At 37.7% G+C, this 20510-nt stretch overlaps 2 protein-coding genes across 2 annotated transcripts in view; both read right to left on the bottom strand.

Moving 5' to 3' along the window:
- Window positions 1-5413, bottom strand: part of AMBP (alpha-1-microglobulin/bikunin precursor) — a 30317-nt gene extending 24904 nt beyond the window's left edge. The window contains exons 1-3 of the mRNA XM_063432998.1: window positions 5228-5413; window positions 1664-1806; window positions 565-641 (exon numbers count right to left, since the gene is read on the bottom strand). Of these exons, the coding sequence (XP_063289068.1) occupies window positions 565-641; window positions 1664-1806; window positions 5228-5335 (328 nt within the window). The 5' untranslated portion in view covers window positions 5336-5413. The remainder of the gene's footprint in view (window positions 1-564; window positions 642-1663; window positions 1807-5227) is intronic.
- Window positions 5414-7555: 2142 nt separating this feature from the next.
- Window positions 7556-14070, bottom strand: LOC134572653 (olfactory protein-like). Its single transcript, XM_063431748.1, has 7 exons — window positions 13962-14070; window positions 12061-12200; window positions 11284-11351; window positions 9755-9871; window positions 9106-9207; window positions 8885-8910; window positions 7556-7683 (listed from the first exon to the last, which is right to left on the bottom strand). The coding sequence occupies exons 1-6, from the start codon at window positions 14055-14057 to the stop codon at window positions 8885-8887; spliced, it is 549 nt and encodes a 182-aa protein (XP_063287818.1). The 5' UTR covers window positions 14058-14070; the 3' UTR covers window positions 7556-7683.
- Window positions 14071-20510: the final 6440 nt, after the last annotated feature.

Raw genomic sequence — 20510 nt, 5'->3', positions numbered from 1 at the left:
TCTCAATTTCTAAATTGAACTTTAATCACATACAGGAGGCTCTTGCCGGGTCTAGCAAGCTATTAACATAGCAGGGGATAAGAAAATCTTAATTAAACAGAACTTGCAATAAAGAAAGCCTAAATAGGGCTCTCTTTACAGGAAGTGTTTATGGAAGGCTGTGCAAGTCACATGCAGGGAGGTGTGACTAGGGTTCATAAACAAAGGGATTTAACTCCTAAATTGCAGAGGATTGAGCAGTGAGGCTGCGGGGGCATGTTCTATACACCAAAGCTGCTTCATTAAGCTAAAGTTGTTCAGGTGACTATAGTGTCCCTTTAACCAACTTACCGAGAGGCGCTACATTAACCAACTTGCCAAGATCCATTACACTATCCAACTTACCGAGATCCGCTGCACTGACCTGTTTACTCACATTTTCCTTCCCTTTGTGAAAATTAAACTGTACCCATCTCTAGTTCCCCTTTCCCCCATGTTGTTCAGTAAATGTGTAGTTTGACCCTTTTAATGTGAAATCTGCTCCCAAATCTTCTGAAAAATAAAACCCATGTGGCGATGGCTTACATGGAATTTCATAGTTAAATTTGCCCGGTCTGTCCGTCTTCTTATATACGCCAGTTTGCTGGGTACATGTGCCGCGTCTGTGAGGGGAAAACAAGGAAAGAGATTTCGGAGTTCTCACAGAGCCATGTCAATGACATATCTTCTAGTACACAATGTAACAGCTGACATTCACCAGTGACAAGCTCACTGATCGCTAGATCACAAACCTTTAAACATGTGAAATGCTAAACTCTAGTGTTAGGCTGTGTAGATTTTAGGGGCCCTGGTTTTATTAACCAAATACTCACTTGCAATCCTGAACTGACACTGCCTCTTTCGAGCAGCCTGGTCTGCCTCTGCTGGGGTAATATTGCTATTTTGTCCAATTAAATGCTTCTCATTGGGAAGCATTTGCAGACGTTGTGAGCATGTGCCGCAGTTGTCTCGATGCCCTAATCAAATGCTTCTATCAGTGACAAACTGAGTCAGACTCTGCTTTTACGGCACCCTCTAGGGGCTATCGGGCAGAATACCACTAGAACTGTGTTAACAACAATGAAATGCCGTGTCTCCAAAACTGCAATGTTTCGACATTGTTGGGAGAACAAGGAAGGCCACTTAATTGAGATTGATAAGTGTGATCCTTACGTCCTTTTCAGTTATTTAGGTTTTCTGCACATTGGGTTATTCTGGGGTCTCCAGAAGCCTAAACGTCTGTTTGTGGCCATCAAGCTCTGAAGACATTAATTGGACTCTGTCACATTAATTCTAGCATAACTCAACAATTTAAAAAAGAAAGTTATACAACGTAACATGTTTGTTTTCCTTCGAGATCCCCACTGAGCCAAAAATGGATATTCCATAAATCTAGTGCCTGAAGATTGGTTTGGTACAATATGCTTCGGTGATTTCAAACAGATAAAATATTCTCATTCTTGGACAATTAAAGTTTTTTTGTTTTTGGGGGGGTTTCTAACCTCTACCATTTCGGCAGCCTACTCTAGAAATCCACTACTCTTACAAAGCATCATTTCCCTGAGCTCCGCATCGGATGTAAGAAGACCTACAGAGGTCTATAATGAATATCTAGTCCAATATTCCCGCTCCAGGCGATATTTACCGCATATGAGTGCTCACGGTCTGGACACCTTCGTCTGTATCTCCCTCACTCAATATCAGAGTTCCCATGTAGTATTTATCCTTGTACTTCTGTAACCAAGAGGATGTAGAAGCAATGGCGATATCGTACCATTTTCCATAGATCTAGAAGGGAAAAATAATCAGGAAGGAGCGACTCAAATCCTTTGTTAGCTTATTTCTCGCATCGAAAATTCCAGTCTACGCACATCTTATTACAATAACACAAAATGTCTGGCACAGTGGAAATAAATAACACCAGTGTATTCACTAAACTGGAAATTATGGAGACATGATAAAGGAATTGCAAAAGTTTTAGGGCAAAATGGGCGATCAGGAAAAAATTGAAAATTTGAAGAATTTCAATCAATTATAAGGGAATTTTTTTTTTTTTTTTTAAACAAACAAACAAACAATGTTGAAGAAAATGAATGGGAATTCTATCCAGAAAGTGCTTGAGAATATCTGAATTACAATATTACATTTAAAGATAATTGTAAAACCTATCACGAATTAGTGGAGAAATTACATTTAGATATAAAAAAAGGACTGACTGCTCCGTTTTATACCACAGAAATCGTCCTGTTTTTCCCCACTTGGATTAACGGTGAGGTTTATTAACTATGCAAATCAAATCATTATTAATTAGGACTAATTGAAAGACAAATTTTAAAATTTAGGCTACAATAGTCAAACTGTAAGTATAGCCTCCGCACGTAATGCCAAAATGTAAAAATTCTGTTTAAACTGCCCGTTTAACACTTACAAACCTACCTACCTACCTACCACAGAACCGGGTAAAAAATATAAAGCTGGTGGGTGACCTGGTTATTCATTTAACCAAATAGTGGCCTCAATTTAATATTGTTGGGTAAGATTTCCTAATAATTTAATATTTTTTTTAAATTCTTTATTTTTGTCATATTTTATATTGTTTTCAGTGTCATTGGGGTGGGGGTACAGAAGAAAACAAGGGAATAAGATTATTGTTACAGAGATCGCAAAGCTTAATTACCTTGTGAATGACAATCATACATAAGATACATGTTAGGTAAGGTTTTTCCTTGGTTACACTATCAGATGTTTGTTGGTACATTTGTACTACGTATGTAACATTTGTTGCTGCTCTGATTCTAAGGGTTAGGGAGGGGTATAGAAATAGAAAGGGGGGGGGGGTACGGATGCCCTATTTGATTTTGCTTTTATTATCACAAGTAAGTGGGGGTGTGGTAACAAGTGGGGAGTCTCGGGGAGGGGTGGTGGTGTATGTTTCACCCCTGAGCATTTATGTTTTACATTCTGAGTAGTTTTCCCGTATATTCGTACGCTTGTCCGTCATATGTGTCGTCATTATGCATCTCTGTGAAAGGTTTGGTCTTTCAACGGGGTGTTGAGAGAGAGAGTTAGTGTTACGGAGAGGGGGAATAGGAATGATAGCGGGTAGGCCTTGGTTGCCTCGGTGCGTGTCACAGTCAGCCAGTGCACACCCGCTTGGCTTGATGCGTCTCTGTGGGTTCTAGGGGGTCTTTGTTGCGTTCCGGGAGTAACTATCCGTTTATCTCCCTCCCTCCTCCCCCGCTTCCCTATGCGAATCCCATAGAAGATGCAGTTGGTCGTCGATATCTGTGATGTATGAGGTCTGATTGGTTGTGTCATGGGGTCAATTATAGACCTGAGTCTCGGGCGTCCTTTGTAGCTCGAGTTTGCGTGTGTTCGGGCTTGTGTGTCGCGATATACTGGGGTATCTAAGTGCCTGAGCCTGGTATCGGGGTGAGGTAATGATGTCCTGGGTGGGGAATGGGTCTCTAGGGAGTTCTCCCCGGTGGGGGACACTTTGGGTGGTTAGGTAGGGCGGGGTATGGCGCGGGATCCCAGCCCGATGTTCCTGGCGGGGTTAGGTGGTGGGTATGCTCTATAGGGACCCTATATTTAGAGGGCCATCCTATTCGTGTGTTTTGGTGGGCCTATATTCCAGGGGTGGCAGGTCCTTTGTTAGGTATGTTAGCGTTACCATGGTAGTGTGGTGTCCCCCTCGATCCATGGGTCCCAGATTTTGTGAAAGCGTCTAGGTGTGTCATGGATCAAGGACGTAAGTTTGTCCATTTGTATGTGATCTAGTATTTTCTTGGTGATGGTCGTCGGTGATGGGATTCGGGTGGTCGACCATAGTTCCGCTACCTAATAATTTAATATTAACCCCTTAAGGACCAAACTTCTGGAATAAAAGGGAATCATGACATGTCACACATGTCATGTGTCCTTAAGGGGTTAAACATATTAGAATAAAAAAAAAACTATCAATCTATAAATGTATGCACAACAAAATTCATATATTTTTCATACAATTAAATCATTGCTTTTTCACCTTATTGATCTTGTCCTTAAATTGTTCAAATTAACAAATCAACGCGAATTCTGTTACTTAGCTGTCTTACTCATGTTGTGCAAAAATCAGGATTTTTAGCTTTTAATGGCAATTTTTTAAATTTAACAAACTGCGTGTGAAATATTTCTTGAGATTAAACCAATTATCATATAGCAAGCGTGTTATTATTTAATCCGGTAATAAAGAACAGATCTCTCATTCTTAGAACATGTTATCTGCGTCCTGACTTTATAAACTGCCTCTTTAAAATCTCTTTTCCTTGTGGGGAATAATTTTTTTTTGTAAATCTTTTTATTGAGGTATTAACATGACATAGACAATACGCAATAAGTAAGCCGTGTGAAACACGCAGGTTTCTGGTATTTGAAGTAATATGTCATAACACGAGATATGCAAATCTCAGCGGGATTATCAATAAGGAGATACGCAGGTCACGTGATAGGTAAACATAATATTCGTGCTTTAATTGTGGGGAATAATTGTGTATTTCAGGCATAATAAAATCTCGGCTTGAATACAGCTTCGGATTCATTCTGCCTGTTATGCAGTTAATTAAATATCAAATGCTGGCTTGAGTCTAAATCTGGTGGATTAGTGCTCGACCAAGTGGCTAGAGATTTAAAAAAATCTGCTTCTAATAAATATCTTGTATTTAAAATGTTCAGAACTAGGCACAAGAAAATGCAAATACCACATGGAAACTTGGAATTCGGAGTGGGCTATTCTCTAAAAGAGACTTTGCTGAGGGAACTGCAGATTTTAAATCAAAATAGCTCAATTGGGAAAAATCTCCAACTCCTAAAACGTGTCATATTTTTGGCAATAACAATAACATTTCCTTTCTTAGTGACTATATCTCTGTGTGACCCCATCACACTAACTGGATAGTCCAGGGATAGGCAAACTTCGACACTCCAGATTTTGTGGATTGCATCTCCCATAATGCTTCTTTGGTCTAAAAATGTTAAATTCACTTAAAATTCAATTTAAATTCTAACAATTCACATTTAAGTGAATTTTACATTTAAGTGTGTCAGCATCCCTAACAAGTCATAGGACGTGCATCTGTTTTTCAAACCAAGTCTCATGCTTCCTTTTATGTATGCAGCGCCGCAGGATATGTTGGTGCCATAAAGAAAAAAATAGAATTTAAAACTTTACCTTTTGGAGCTCAAAGTTCTCTTTGACGGGGATTGTTTCTTCGGGTTGGACAGGGTTACAAGCCCCGAGTCCCAGCAGAGCAGAGAGAAGGATAATTGCCCACTGCATTGTGTCCCTCTGTGTGTGTCGCTGTGATAAACCGTTCTTGTCACTCTGCCCGATGATCTCTGGAAATGGCTACATGTGTGAACTCGGAGGGGAGACCAGAGTGGGAGTTGGGTTAATGTTTTACTCTGTAACTTTAACCGTATCCCGGGGGGGGAGCAATGTATTGATCCATCTAACCTCACGGTAAACAGGGGCACAGAAATCTATAGTTATTCACTAAACTTTGAATTTCTGTGAATTAAATACCTATAGAAAAACTGAGGCAAAAATAGCTGATCTTGAAAAATTACTGTTATACATCTGAACCATATGGAGCTGGAGCTGGGTCCTGGTCTGTACCAAATACCCGCATAGTGACACATATTACCAGTGAATACACACAATGGGGGCTGTCGTGGGTCAGAACATGTAGTTATATGGGTATGGCATGGCTGGAGCCGGCTCCTGGTCTGTACCAAATACCCGCATAGTGACACATATTACCAGTGAATACACACAATGGGGGCTGTCGTGGGTTAGGACACGTAGATACATGGCATGGCTGGAACTGGGTCCTGGTCTGTACCAAATACCCGCATAGTGACACATATTACCAGTGAATAGCACAATGGGGACCGCCGTGGTCCGGAACACGTAGATACATGGCATGTCTGCAGTCTCTCTCTATCGCTCCACAGCTCTTCTTTGGGCGAGTGACAGAACTAGTAATGGCAGGTGTATTTTGGGATTTATTTTTTCTATCTTTTTGTTTTGTACATTGATGATTATATGAAGAAATGTTATTAAACCATATTTTCCTGGCAGCATTGGCATAAACAGAGTAACACACACTTTCTATAGATATATAATCTATTTTTTTTGCACTGGCCTATTTCTCAAAAAAAACATTCTGGATGTTTGATGTTCTGATGATGTCCTTGATGTGTCTTTGTGTGACTCGGATGGATGTACGTGGCCATACTTTGTAGAATTCCTTTTATTTTTAGAACTCTTTGATACCTTTTTTCATTTCACTTTTTGTAAAGCTTACCGTGCGATACACCACGCAACATCTTTAAAAGCAGATCTTGTGCTTTGAATACCTTTAAATATTTTCCTGTTTGCATGACGCCTGCAATGCTGTCCCGCTCTGTTTAGTTTGTTTTTAGCTTATTTTCTAAACTATACAAAAATAACCCACCTTTGCTACTAATTCCATTTTGGATCTATAATGGGTTTTGTTGAATTCACAATCATTCCCCCCCCCCCCCCCCCCGCCCCGTCCCATTATCAGGTAGCTGTCACTATTTGCATTCACAGAATTATCAGCTAATGTATACAAGGAAAGATTTCAAAGCCCCAGCTATCTCTTCTTATCTGTGACCAGAGCTCACTACTTTCTAAATAGAATTTAAAGGACAAACTAGATGACTAGTAATGGGGGCACAAATCTTGGTAAATTCAGGGGGGTCGCCGTACGTCTGTAATCCTAAAGGAGATCTGTCACTTCTCTGCCAATTACACCATAAATGAAAACGTTAACGGAACACTGCGAGCACCGTAACCACTGCAGCTCGCTAAGCCCTGCTCATTCGTTGAGAGTGATCAGCTGACGCAGCGAGATGAAGTAGTTACAATGATCGGAGTGTTCCTTCAAAAATCACCTGTAAATTTATATTAAAGATTTAGCAAAGGGCGCCACCATCCAGCTCAGAATGTGGAGGAGAAGTAGAAACATGGGGGGGATTTATTAATGTGTTCTGATCTAAAAAGTCCTGAAAAAATAGGAAAGGGGAGGAGCCAGCAAACAAACAGGCCTGTTGGTTCCACGTGTTTCCATGGAGATAGCCCCACTTTTAGTGATTTAGGCCAGACGTTGATAAATCTCCACCTTTGTTCCCTTTCTCCTCCTCGCCGTAGACCGACTTCCAGCTGCAGATGCTGGAGCTTAATGTAACGGATGACGAATGGCTAAGATGGAGGCGCCCAGTTGCAGAATAAAGAAAAATAGTTTTTTTTCCCCCTAATTGTATTTTTTATACTTCACAAATATATATTTATTAAATATATAAAATTTCCTGGGAAGTGAGAAATTCCCTTTAAATCTGCAGTTAAACAGCCATGATCTCCATGGATAGAGCGATAAAGAGAGATTGCCCACGAGTTGTCTGTCTGATATCGTTACTCAATTTATAATGATTGCATCGCCACGTGCTGGAATAATAAAACAAGAAGAAAGGATTTGCGTTTCTGGTGGGGGTTTATTTTTCTTATAATATCCAAGGAAGGCAACAGAGATAAAACAGGAAACATGAAAGGGCTTGGAATGGGTGCCACGGGGCGAGGGGTGTCTCCTGGCTCGACCTTTCCTGCAAAACACAAACAGTCATGTTAGCAGCGGGTCAGAGGCGTTTGGAACGCAGTGCAATCACCCATCCTTTGGCCTTGCTGCGCTAATATTTGTTCAATGAGTTTGACAAACCAGTCAGCAATCAATATCCTGCCGTCTAGTCCACAAAGCACAGCATCGGCATTCATTCTATAGATCACGGAGTGCAGCTCCCATCAATCTCTAGCAAAAAGAACACTTACGTTGCAGTGCTGCCCTAGGATTATAATAACCTCCCTAAGTGAGAGAGCATGTCTCAAACAATTAAACTACATTTGTAACTGTCGCTAATGATTTTACTTTACGTTAACAATAATTTAAACCAGGAGAAATGTAGCTTTATTGTGACTACACTATATTAAAAACACAAACATGACCGATCCTCAGTTGGGAACTTAATAACACCAGGTCCCCTGTAATGCTTCCTTCCTGGAGCTTCCTGTAACAATCAGAGAAGGATTAAGATCCCACGGGCCCCTGGATTGGCTACTGGTTTGGGGCCCTCCCTTTTATTCTTCACATAGTGATGATACATGGGGCCACGCAAATTCATGGTTCCTTGTTTACATGATGATTGTTGTAGGGTAAGTATGGCTGCATGGACACCCCAGGAAGCAGCGCCTGTAAATCCCTCCAAATCAGCTGTCATGCACATTGGTACGAGTTTGTATGTGAACCAGGAAGTGTAATCCCAGCTCTCTGACTGACAGGGCTTGTAGGTGGAGCTTTGAGCTCTACATTTAAGCCCTATTTTCTTTCACTCTGACAATTTAGTTTAAAAAAAGATGTATGGACAGTACCCTGGTAGCATTATTACTTCAATAAGCTGATGTGATCATGGTGTCTAGAGTGTGCCTTTAACAGTAGCCTCTGCTGTGAATTAACATTTTTTAGTGCATAACAAGTTGCCATTGGAGCACCGTGTATGTGAATAGCGTTCAGTATGACAGAGACCTTATCAGATTTGTCCAGTTGTTTATTGAAATGTATAACTGAACATGTAGATTGATGAGGCTGGTAAAAGCATCATGGGAGTTGTGGTTATACTAAAAAAATAAATATTACATTTAATTTTAACACCCCGTGTAATATCCGCTGGATATATTGGTGCATAATATACATGTGGCATTTATTCACCGTTGTTTGGAGAATCCTTAATAATTTATAAATTAATGACTCACCTAAAATGTACCCGGAACACATTCCTCTGAAAAAGTAAATAACAGGTGGATTATTTGTTGTAACAGGATAACTGTGCTGTAATAATCAATATGCAAAATCAGGACTGCCCCACCAAGTTCGGGACAAGTAGGAGGTATGCTCGATTCTCATCCATTCCCATATCATCTCCGAAGCTTGCCATGTGCAGTCCTGTAAATGCTTATTATTAGGTTTTAGTTACCTGCATCAGGGAAATAAACCAAATGGTCTTTGTTCAAACCAAAGCCAAAGACAAATTTTTCAAAGTGATCCTGTACGTCTTTAGGCAAGCTCTTCTTTCTCCCTAAATGGAACGGAAAACAAAAAATTTTCATCAGGCAGAAGGCTGTATCAGCCGTGAAATTCACTAAACCAAAACTGTACTAAAACAAACAACACATTTTACACTAAAGTAACCACCCCACCCCCCCGTTTTTCAAACTTTCAATTTTGCGAGTCCAATCCCCGTCTAAGGATGTATGGTGTATCTCTAGATCCAGTGGTGAATGGACTGATGGAACTTTAGCTTCGACCGGACTAGAGAGACTCTGGTTTGAGTTGTTTGTTCTGCCTCTTCCATTCAACTCATGGTACTATAGTACTTCTGTACTATCTATGTATTGACCACATACACATAAATATGGAGGTCATGTACAATATTCACAGGAGGTAAAATAACCATTGACTCAACACCTGATCTGGGTATGAAATACCGACTAAAACATTTTTACCCTGGCTAGACCGATGGCTGGTGCTTTAATCCCTAACACATGGACTCCCAGTAAGTGCTCGGCCATTTTTAAAAGTCAGCAGCACCTGCTATATATATATATATATATAAACTGTTTTACCGTATAACTTGACCATGATTATTTTCTGTCCCTTCTTTGTGATGGTAACTGCAAACTCCAAAGCAAATGACGTGTAGTCCGTCCCAACAAAAGTAACAGCTGTATTACCCCGAGGATCTACAATATAAAATCCCAAAAATGAAACCTCAGCATTTATCTGGATATATCATATATACAATGTGTATCAGTTAGCTTGGAATACATTGAAAAATGTATCCCAAGAAAGTCAGAGTCAGAGGAAACTCAATCACAAACTGAACTAAGTTCGAGATTTATTTTTAAAATGTAGAATATTTTGCATTCATTTTGCTGGAATACAATTCACAAAAAATGTGGCAGAGAATTCTGGGAGTTGCAGTTCTGTAACACCCAGAAGCATGAAGTATGGCTTATAGATAGGCAATCTTTTAGCGACACTGTATCAAAGCAAGACTTTGTCGTTTGTTGTATTTTGTGTGTTATGTGTACGGACTGTGTATCTTAGTTGTGTGTGAATGTGGGCTGCTTGTGTGAGCTTGTGTGTGTTATGTGTATGGACTGTGAATTTTGTTTTGTGTGTGAATATGGGCTGCTTGTGTGTGTTATTTAGAAAACTTTTTACTTTAAAAACTAGTTGGAAAACTGGGCAGACTAGATGGGCCGAATGGTTCTTATCTGCCGTCACATTCTATGTTTCTATGTTATGTGTATGGACTGTGTATCTTGTTTTGTGTGTGAATGTGGACTGCTTGTGGGTGTTATGTGTACGGACTGTGTATCTTGGTTTGTGTGTGAATGTGGGCTGCTTGTGTGAGCTTGTGTGTGTTATGTGTACGGACTGTGTGTCTTGTTTTGTGTGTGAATGTGGGCTGCTTGTGTGTGTTTTGTGTATGGACTGTGTATCTTGCACAGCACTCCTGCATGGTCATTGTGCCTGCTGCACAATGTGAGTGCATCTAATCATGCTCGTGTGCTGCCCGGGGAAAGATCCCTGGTGTCTCCAGACGCCGGACACCAAGTAACTAAAGCACGAAGGCAGGACGGACACCAACATCAGGATTGTTTCACCTAAAGAGGCCTGATCATGGCATACACACATATAGACACCCCAATACACACTGCCATTTATACTGCCCCAGTACAAACTGCCAGACACCCTTCCAACTGTCACGGCACACACAATTACATTGCTAAACACACATACACCTACACACACTACTATACCCACACATTAACAAAGCTGGTAGATTGCCTGGTGTCCAGTAAGAGCCGGGCTGACCAGGTAAAGGACAAGTTCCTCCTAATTCACTAGTGATTCACTGCACTCTGCAATCAGGCACAGATATCTGAAAAAGTCCTGCTCAGACCCGGGTCAGGTCATCTCCGAGGGAGATCCTCAGATCTACCATCCTGTTTGGGTCTGGAAGTCTTTAATGCCATGCATGACACACGTGCCATAGTTTGCCAACTGCTTATTATATAGTTAAACTCTGTGCCAAGGTTCAGCATATACAGTTGTCTCCAAAAGCCAGAGAAGGCTTTATGCTTACCTGTGTATGTGTAATGGCCTTCGGAAACAAATTTATAGTTGAAAGTTATTCCTTGGCATCCTTTGGGCCTGTAGATCATGGAGACAATGCAAAGAGGTCACGGTGGGTGCTGGAATTTCTGTATTTAAATAGTTGCTTAGTATGCAATATTTCAGGGTTCTACCCAAATATGTTTACCCCAAATGTATCTGTTCCTCACCCATTTCAGCTGTGAGCTTATTACACAGGATGTATTCCACTAAATGCTGAATTGGAGTGAACTCAAAACCAAAATGTTGCCAATTTAAAAACATTTTCCAACTCCACTACAGTCACAACTTGGCCATTTTAGTGTAGATTTAGCAAATTGCATTACTCCGCTACATTTATTCCACTACAATTCTGTATGTAGTAAATAAGCCCCATTAGCTCCTCTCTGCTTCCTAATCTAAAACGGGCTACATTGTTTCCAAGCTGACCTTTTTGTTAATTAATAAAACACTATTAATATCTTTGGATGAAAATATATTCTAGTAAATCGTTCTTAATATATTTTCAGAATAACAGTGTAAGTCCCAGAGTGGTTACAGGAAGGAAATCATGATTAAAGACACACGGTAACGTTTATGCACTTTATGGAGATTTGGGAAGAATAGACAAGGAAATCACAAGTCTTTACGGAGACATTTTACAGCACTGTAGGAAAGATCTTGCTTCTGTGGTCAGATGTTCTACAAAGTTAGATTTTATTTGGGTACTTCAATGGGGCCCAGTTGCCATCATTAAATTAATTCTTACGTCATATATGCGATGCTGCACTTTAAGCTTTTGTCTGGTTCATTCTCGAATAAAATAATTGGACGTGTCATGGAGTCTTTCATTTTCAGGAATTCTGTGCAGTTGGACCCTGCTCCGACGCTGTACCATTGCCCAGAAAACTGCAAAATACACAAATGTGTCATTAACCCGACTGGTAGGCACCTTTCTTAGGGATAGGCTCTAAGGTTACAGGATTGTGAGTTGACATAACTCTTATATAAGTTTTATTCTCTATTATAAAAATGATTAGAGGCAGATTAGATGGGCCAAAGGGTTCTTATCTGAAGTCACATTCTATGTTTCTATGTCTCTGTGGAATTTTCTGTAAGGTATCGGGTATGCAATTTTTTTATTTTTTAAAACCACCTTTGCTGGCATTAAATAGATGTTTGTTAATGTTTTCCATTCACACACCCATTTTGTTTTCAAGACTCGGTCTGTTCCATGAAGATTTTGGGTTTAGTCAAGCTGTTTTATTTTTAAAATATGATATGCAGGCAGGATATTATATACATAAATATTTCTATTTGTCTGTCTTTGTGTTGTAAGATTAGTATAGACAGACTGTGTTGTTAAAGCCTCATTAACCGTCATTGGCACAAATTTGATGCATAATGATGTCTCATCAGTAGAGGGCGCTCCAGTTTGCAGCTGTGACTTATGGTATTGTTCTATTCCTATACTGAGTTTAATACTAACGGGCTTAACATTTATTGTACTCGAGATATGTTGCATTCATTGCCGCACTGTACATCGTCAGAGAAAGGCCCTTTCACTTTACGGGGTGTGTTTGGAGGTGTGGACAGGGACGGGGTTATTCCAGAAGATTTAAAGGAACACTTCAGGCACCATAACAACTTAAAAATGACAACATCAAAATGAAAATGTTAAGGTTCCAGAGAGTCCCTGGCGCTGGCTCACCTTTAGTGGTTAAACCAGTCTAGAATTACCCTTATCCCTTCCAATAACTGAAAACGGACAGGTAGAGGCATCTCTAATGCTGATCAGATTACAATATCAATATCGATGTAAGTTCAAAGTATCTTATTTCCACGGACTGATTTGCTGCACTTTAAAAGCACTTTAAAAGTACCGTTAGGAATACTAACATGTATTTTTAACGCCATTGTGTTCTAGTAAATACTTAGACTCCCCCACGTGGAATGGCACATAATCAATACAAAGCATGGTAGCATTGGGGGATTGGGAGAAGGGGAGATTTATAAGTGGGAGCTTGTATGACTATGGACAGATGGGTGGTATGAGAGGGGGCAGAGAGGAGGTTAGAATTAACTCAGAAACTACATTAAATGGAGACGGGGTAATGGCATAGAGGAGTCTGGTAGTGTCCTCAACAAGTATTTATACCACGACCTGGGCATGAAAATGTGATTATATAACTGTTACCACGGCCTAATGAAGAAGAAATGATTAAGATAAAGGTAAGCTGATAGGACCAAACAAAGATATCATGTAGAGGGGACAATAAACTGAGAGGCAGGAGGGAAATGAGGAAACACAAATGGAGAGGAGTGGGAGTATGATTGGAGGGAGCGGGCATAGAACAAACAGGGGAGAAGGACGACAAGACAATGAAATGGCGAACAAGAAAGAGTTTGGGCTTTTTGCGTTGTTATGCAATTCTTCAATCTGGCTGGAAAACTTTCACCATCCTGGCTGAGAGATTTCTCAGGGATTCGAGAACTTGGATGTCAAAGAGCAAGTTAAGTTATTGGGGGGCGTTTTCAGAGTTCGGCCATAAGATCATGGGATGTCGTACTGCCCGTCCTAGCTGTCCAGTGTCTGGGTTTAGGCTAAATCACCGTCAGAAATGTATTGATGGAATCCTAAATACAATAAAATACGGAAAAATAACTTACCTTATCAGCCTTAAAGTCCTTCTGGGCAGGGATATCAGCCCGGACCTGGAGGTAAAGGAAAAGGACGAGTCCAGTGATCTGGAACAGAATGGCCATTGTGCTGTGAGTCTAATTCTGAACCTGCAATGAGTCTGGTAGTGTCCTCGACAAGTATTTATACCACGACCTGGGCATGAAAATGTGATTATATAACTGTTACCACGGCCTCATGAAGAAGAAATGATTAAGATAAAGGTAAGCTGATAGGACCAAACAAAGATATCATTAAGGTGACCTGGACGTATAATCAGTAAACTGAAGCCAAGACACTTCATTTAGCCCGTCCCCGTGCCAGAATGTAGACAGAGCAGGGAAATGTGAAACTGGGTCCCACTGATCCACAAGACCTTGTGCTAACTAGTGCATGTTGCATTAACTAGCTGTTATTCTCTGTAGTTCACACTAACTCAATCTAACTTGCAGTTATTGTAACTCAAACAATTTTGGCCTGAAATGTTAGATTCTTCTGTTTTTTGACGGTTTATAACCCAGTAGGGTGAGGCACAGGTTCCCTTTTGGCGGCATTGCTGCCCCCTGTTGCCCACGTCTTCCCCGCAGCTCGCTCCTCCCCCTACAGTCCTCCCCTGACAGCTAGGTGGAGTAACATCAGCAGTGGAGGATCATGTTAAAGCGAGATCTGGGTCTCTGAGCTGGAACAGAGGTGAGTTTATGGGTGTGACACACCACCCGGTCACCTAAGACTTGTACATAGTTTCAATCCACCACATTGTTTGATTTTCAAAGTCGAAATAATTTTGAAAATTAACTTTTATCTTTAAACTGAAGAACATTCTATGTTTGCTACATATACAGAACCAAAACAGTTGCTAAACAGTAATTATATATATTTTTGTAAAAAAATTATTTTCAACCGATATACGGCTCGATTTAATAATCTTTTTAAATGATTCAATACCACAAGGAAAACTTTTCAAAATACATGCCAGTGGGAGGGAGCTAAATGGGTTGGACCAGTGATGCTTTCAAAAAAGCGGACACGTCCAGAAAGGGGGCGTGTCTGCCTGAGTTAATGCTGTCCATCATGCAGGCCGGCCCCCGAGGGGATATTTGTAAATCTCGTGACAGTTACAGTTACTCAGTACATAGAAACATAGAATGTGACGGCAGATAAGAACCATTCGGCCCATCTAGTCTGCCCAATTTTCTAAATACTTTCATTAGTCCCTGGCCTTATCTTATAGTTAGGATAGCCTTATGCCTATCCCACGCATGCTTAAACTCCTTTACTGTGTTAAAATTTCTAAAATATCTAAAATGTTAAAAACTTGAATGTCCATTAAATCTCAGATTTGTTCTCTTTGTTATATCCAGACCCTGAAGTAGTTGTACAGCTCACATATAATTAGTAGTAGAGTGTGTGTATATATATTTGTAGTAGAGAGTGTGTGCATATATATTTGTAGTAGTGTGTATGTTTGTGTATATATATTTGTAGTAGAGTGTGTGCATATATGTAGTAGAGTGTGTGCATATATGTAGTAGATAGTGTGTATATATATTTGTAGTAGAGAATGTGTGTATATATTTGTAGTAGAGAGTGTGTGTATATATGTAGTAGATAGTGTGTATATATATTTGTAGTAGAGAATGTGTGTATATATTTGTAGTAGAGAGTGTGTGTATATATGTAGTAGATAGTGTGTATATATTTGTAGTAGAGTGTGTGCATATATGTAGTAGATAGTGTGTGTATATATTTGTAGTAGAGTGTGTGCATATATGTAGTAGATAGTGTGTATATATTTGTAGTAGAAAGTGTGTGTATATATTTGTAGTAGAAAGTGTGTGTATATGTAGTAGAGAGTGTGTGTATATATGTAGTAGATAGTGTGTATATATTTGTAGTAGAGTGTGTGCATATATGTAGTAGATAGTGTGTGTATATATTTGCAGTAGAAAGTGTGTGTATATATTTGTAGTAGAAAGTGTGTGTATATGTAGTAGATAGTGTGTGTATATATGTAGTAGATAGTGTGTATATATATGTAGTAGAGTGTGTGCATATATGTAGTAGATAGTGTGTGTATATATTTGTAGTAGAAAGTGTGTGTATATGTAGTAGATAGTGTGTATATATTTGTAGTAGAGTGTGTGCATATATGTAGTAGATAGTGTGTGTATATATTTGTAGTAGAGAGTGTGTGTATATATGTAGTAGATAGTGTGTATATATTTGTAGTAGAGTGTGTGTGTATATATTTGTAGTAGAGTGTGTGCATATATGTAGTAGAGTGTGTGTGTATATATGTAGTAGATAGTGTGTATATATATTTGTAGTAGAGAATGTGTGTATATATGTAGTAGATAGTGTGTGTATATATTTGTAGTAGAGAGTGTGTGTATATATGTAGTAGATAGTGTGTATATATTTGTAGTAGAGTGTGTGCATATATGTAGTAGATAGTGTGTGTATATATTTGTAGTAGAAAGTGTGTGTATATGTAGTAGAGAGTGTGTGTATATATGTAGTAGATAGTGTGTATATATTTGTAGTAGAGTGTGTGCATATATGTAGTAGATAGTGTGTGTATATATTTGTAGTAGAGTGTGTGCATATATGTAGTAGATAGTGTGTGTATATATGTAGTAGATAGTGTGTATATATTTGTAGTAGAGTGTGTGCATATATGTAGTAGATAGTGTGTGTATATATATGTAGTAGATAGTGTGTGTATATATTTGTAGTAGAGAGTGTGTGTATATATGTAGTAGATAGTGTGTGTATATATTTGTAGTAGAGTGTGTGTGTATATATGTAGTAGAGTGTGTGTATATATATTTGTAGTAGAGAATGTGTGTATATATTTGTAGTAGAGAGTGTGTGTATATATGTAGTAGATAGTGTGTGTATATATTTGTAGTAGAGAGTGTGTGTATATATGTAGTAGATAGTGTGTATATATTTGTAGTAGAGTGTGTGCATATATGTAGTAGATAGTGTGTGTATATATGTAGTAGATAGTGTGTATATATTTGTAGTAGAGTGTGTGCATATATGTAGTAGATAGTGTGTGTATATATATGTAGTAGATAGTGTGTGTATATATTTGTAGTAGAGAGTGTGTGTATATATGTAGTAGATAGTGTGTGTATATATTTGTAGTAGAGTGTGTGTGTATATATGTAGTAGAGTGTGTGTATATATATTTGTAGTAGAGAATGTGTGTATATATTTGTAGTAGAGAGTGTGTGTATATATGTAGTAGAGAGTGTGTGTATATATGTAGTAGATAGTGTGTGTATATATTTGTAGTAGAAAGTGTGTGTATTTGTAGTAGATAGTGTGTATATATTTGTAGTAGAGTGTGTGCATATATGTAGTAGATAGTGTGTGTATATATTTGTAGTAGAGAGTGTGTGTATATATGTAGTAGATAGTGTGTATATATTTGTAGTAGAGTGTGTGCATATATGTAGTAGATAGTGTGTGTATATATTTGTAGTAGAAAGTGTGTGTATATGTAGTAGAGAGTGTGTGTATATATGTAGTAGATAGTGTGTATATATTTGTAGTAGAGTGTGTGCATATATGTAGTAGATAGTGTGTGTATATATTTGTAGTAGAAAGTGTGTGTATATGTAGTAGATAGTGTGTATATATTTGTAGTAGAAAGTGTGTGTATATGTAGTAGTGTGTGTATATATTTGTAGTAGAAAGTGTGTGTATATGTAGTAGATAGTGTGTGTATATGTAGTAGATAGTGTGTATATATTTGTAGTAGAGTGTGTGCATATATGTAGTAGATAGTGTGTGTATATTTGTAGTAGAGTGTGTGTGTATATATTTGTAGTAGAGTGTGTGCATATATGTAGTAGAGTGTGTGTGTATATATGTAGTAGATAGTGTGTATATATATTTGTAGTAGAGAATGTGTGTATATATTTGTAGTAGAGAGTGTGTGTATATGTAGTAGATAGTGTGTATATATTTGTAGTAGAGTGTGTGCATATATGTAGTAGATAGTGTGTGTATATATTTGTAGTAGAAAGTGTGTGTATATGTAGTAGAGAGGGTGTGTATATATGTAGTAGATAGTGTGTATATATTTGTAGTAGAGTGTGTGCATATATGTAGTAGATAGTGTGTGTATATATTTGTAGTAGAAAGTGTGTGTATATGTAGTAGATAGTGTGTATATATTTGTAGTAGAGTGTGTGCATATATGTAGTAGATAGTGTGTGTATATATGTAGTAGATAGTGTGTATATATTTGTAGTAGAGTGTGTGCATATATGTAGTAGATAGTGTGTGTATATATATGTAGTAGAGAGTGTGTATATATATGTAGTAGAGAGTGTGTGTATATATGTAGTAGATAGTGTGTATATATTTGTAGTAGAGTGTGTGCATATATGTAGTAGAGTGTGTGTGTATATATGTAGTAGATAGTGTGTATATATATTTGTAGTAGAGAATGTGTGTATATATTTGTAGTAGAGAGTGTGTGTATATATGTAGTAGATAGTGTGTGTATATATTTGTAGTAGATAGTGTGTGTATATATTTGTAGTAGAGAGTGTGTGTAGATATGTAGTAGATAGTGTGTATATATTTGTAGTAGAGTGTGTGCATATATGTAGTAGATAGTGTGTATATATTTGTAGTAGAGTGTGTGCATATATGTAGTAGATAGTGTGTGTATATATTTGTAGTAGAAAGTGTGTGTATATGTAGTAGAGAGTGTGTGTGTATATGTAGTAGATAGTGTGTATATATTTGTAGTAGAGTGTGTGCATATATGTAGTAGATAGTGTGTGTATATATTTGTAGTAGAAAGTGTGTATATGTAGTAGATAGTGTGTATATATTTGTAGTAGAGTGTGTGCATATATGTAGTAGATAGTGTGTGTATATATATGTAGTAGATAGTGTGTGTATATATTTGTAGTAGAAAGTGTGTGTATATGTAGTAGAAAGTGTGTGTATATGTAGTAGATAGTGTGTGTATATATGTAGTAGATAGTGTGTATATATTTGTAGTAGAGTGTGTGTATATATTTGTAGTAGAGTGTGTGCATATATGTAGTAGATAGTGTGTGTATATATATGTAGTAGATAGTGTGTGTATATATTTGTAGTAGAAAGTGTGTGTATTTGTAGTAGATAGTGTGTATATATTTGTAGTAGAGTGTGTGCATATATGTAGTAGATAGTGTGTGTATATATTTGTAGTAGAGAGTGTGTGTATATATGTAGTAGATAGTGTGTATATATTTGTAGTAGAGTGTGTGCATATATGTAGTAGATAGTGTGTGTATATATTTGTAGTAGAAAGTGTGTGTATATGTAGTAGAGAGTGTGTGTGTATATGTAGTAGATAGTGTGTATATATTTGTAGTAGAGTGTGTGCATATATGTAGATAGTGTGTGTATATATTTGTAGTAGAAAGTGTGTATATGTAGTAGATAGTGTGTATATATTTGTAGTAGAGTGTGTGCATATATGTAGTAGATAGTGTGTGTATATATGTAGTAGATAGTGTGTGTATATATATGTAGTAGATAGTGTGTGTATATATATGTAGTAGATAGTGTGTGTATATATTTGTAGTAGAGAGTGTGTGTATATATATGTAGTAGATAGTGTGTGTATATATATGTAGTAGATAGTGTGTGTATATATTTGTAGTAGAGAGTGTGTGTATATATGTAGTAGATAGTGTGTATATATTTGTAGTAGAGAGTGTGTGTATATATGTAGTAGATAGTGTGTGTATATATGTAGTAGATAGTGTGTATATATTTGTAGTAGAGTGTGTGCATATATGTAGTAGATAGTGTGTGTATATGTAGTAGAGAGTGTGTGTGTATATGTAGTAGATAGTGTGTATATATTTGTAGTAGAGTGTGTGTATATATATGTAGTAGATAGTGTGTGCATATATGTAGTAGATAGTGTGTGTATATATATGTAGTAGATAGTGTGTGTATATATTTGTAGTAGAAAGTGTGTGTATTTGTAGTAGAGTGTGTGCATATATGTAGTAGAAAGTGTGTGTATATATAGTAGATAGTGTGTGTATATATATGTAGTAGATAGTGTGTGTATATATTTGTAGTAGAAAGTGTGTGTATATATAGTAGATAGTGTGTGTATATATGTAGTAGATAGTGTGTGTATATATGTAGTAGATAGTGTGTGTATATATATGTAGTAGATAGTGTGTGTATATATATGTAGTAGAAAGTGTGTGTATATATTTGTAGTAGAAAGTGTGTGTATATATTTGTAGTAGAAAGTGTGTGTATATATAGTAGATAGTGTGTGTATATATATGTAGTAGATAGTGTGTATATATATTTGTAGTAGTGTGTGTGTGTATATATTTGTAGTAGTGTGTGTGTGTATATATATGTAGTAGATAGTGTGTGTATATATATATTTGTAGTAGTGTGTGTGTATATATTTGTAGTAGTGAGTGTGTGTATATATTTGTAGTAGTGAGTGTGTGTATATATTTGTAGTAGTGAGTGTGTGTGTATGTATT

This window comes from Pelobates fuscus, chromosome 9 (assembly GCF_036172605.1).
Source record: "Pelobates fuscus isolate aPelFus1 chromosome 9, aPelFus1.pri, whole genome shotgun sequence".
NCBI classification, from domain to species: domain Eukaryota; kingdom Metazoa; phylum Chordata; class Amphibia; order Anura; family Pelobatidae; genus Pelobates; species Pelobates fuscus.
Note: the sequence above shows the minus strand (reverse complement) of the source record. Positions and strands in the feature narration are given on the sequence as shown.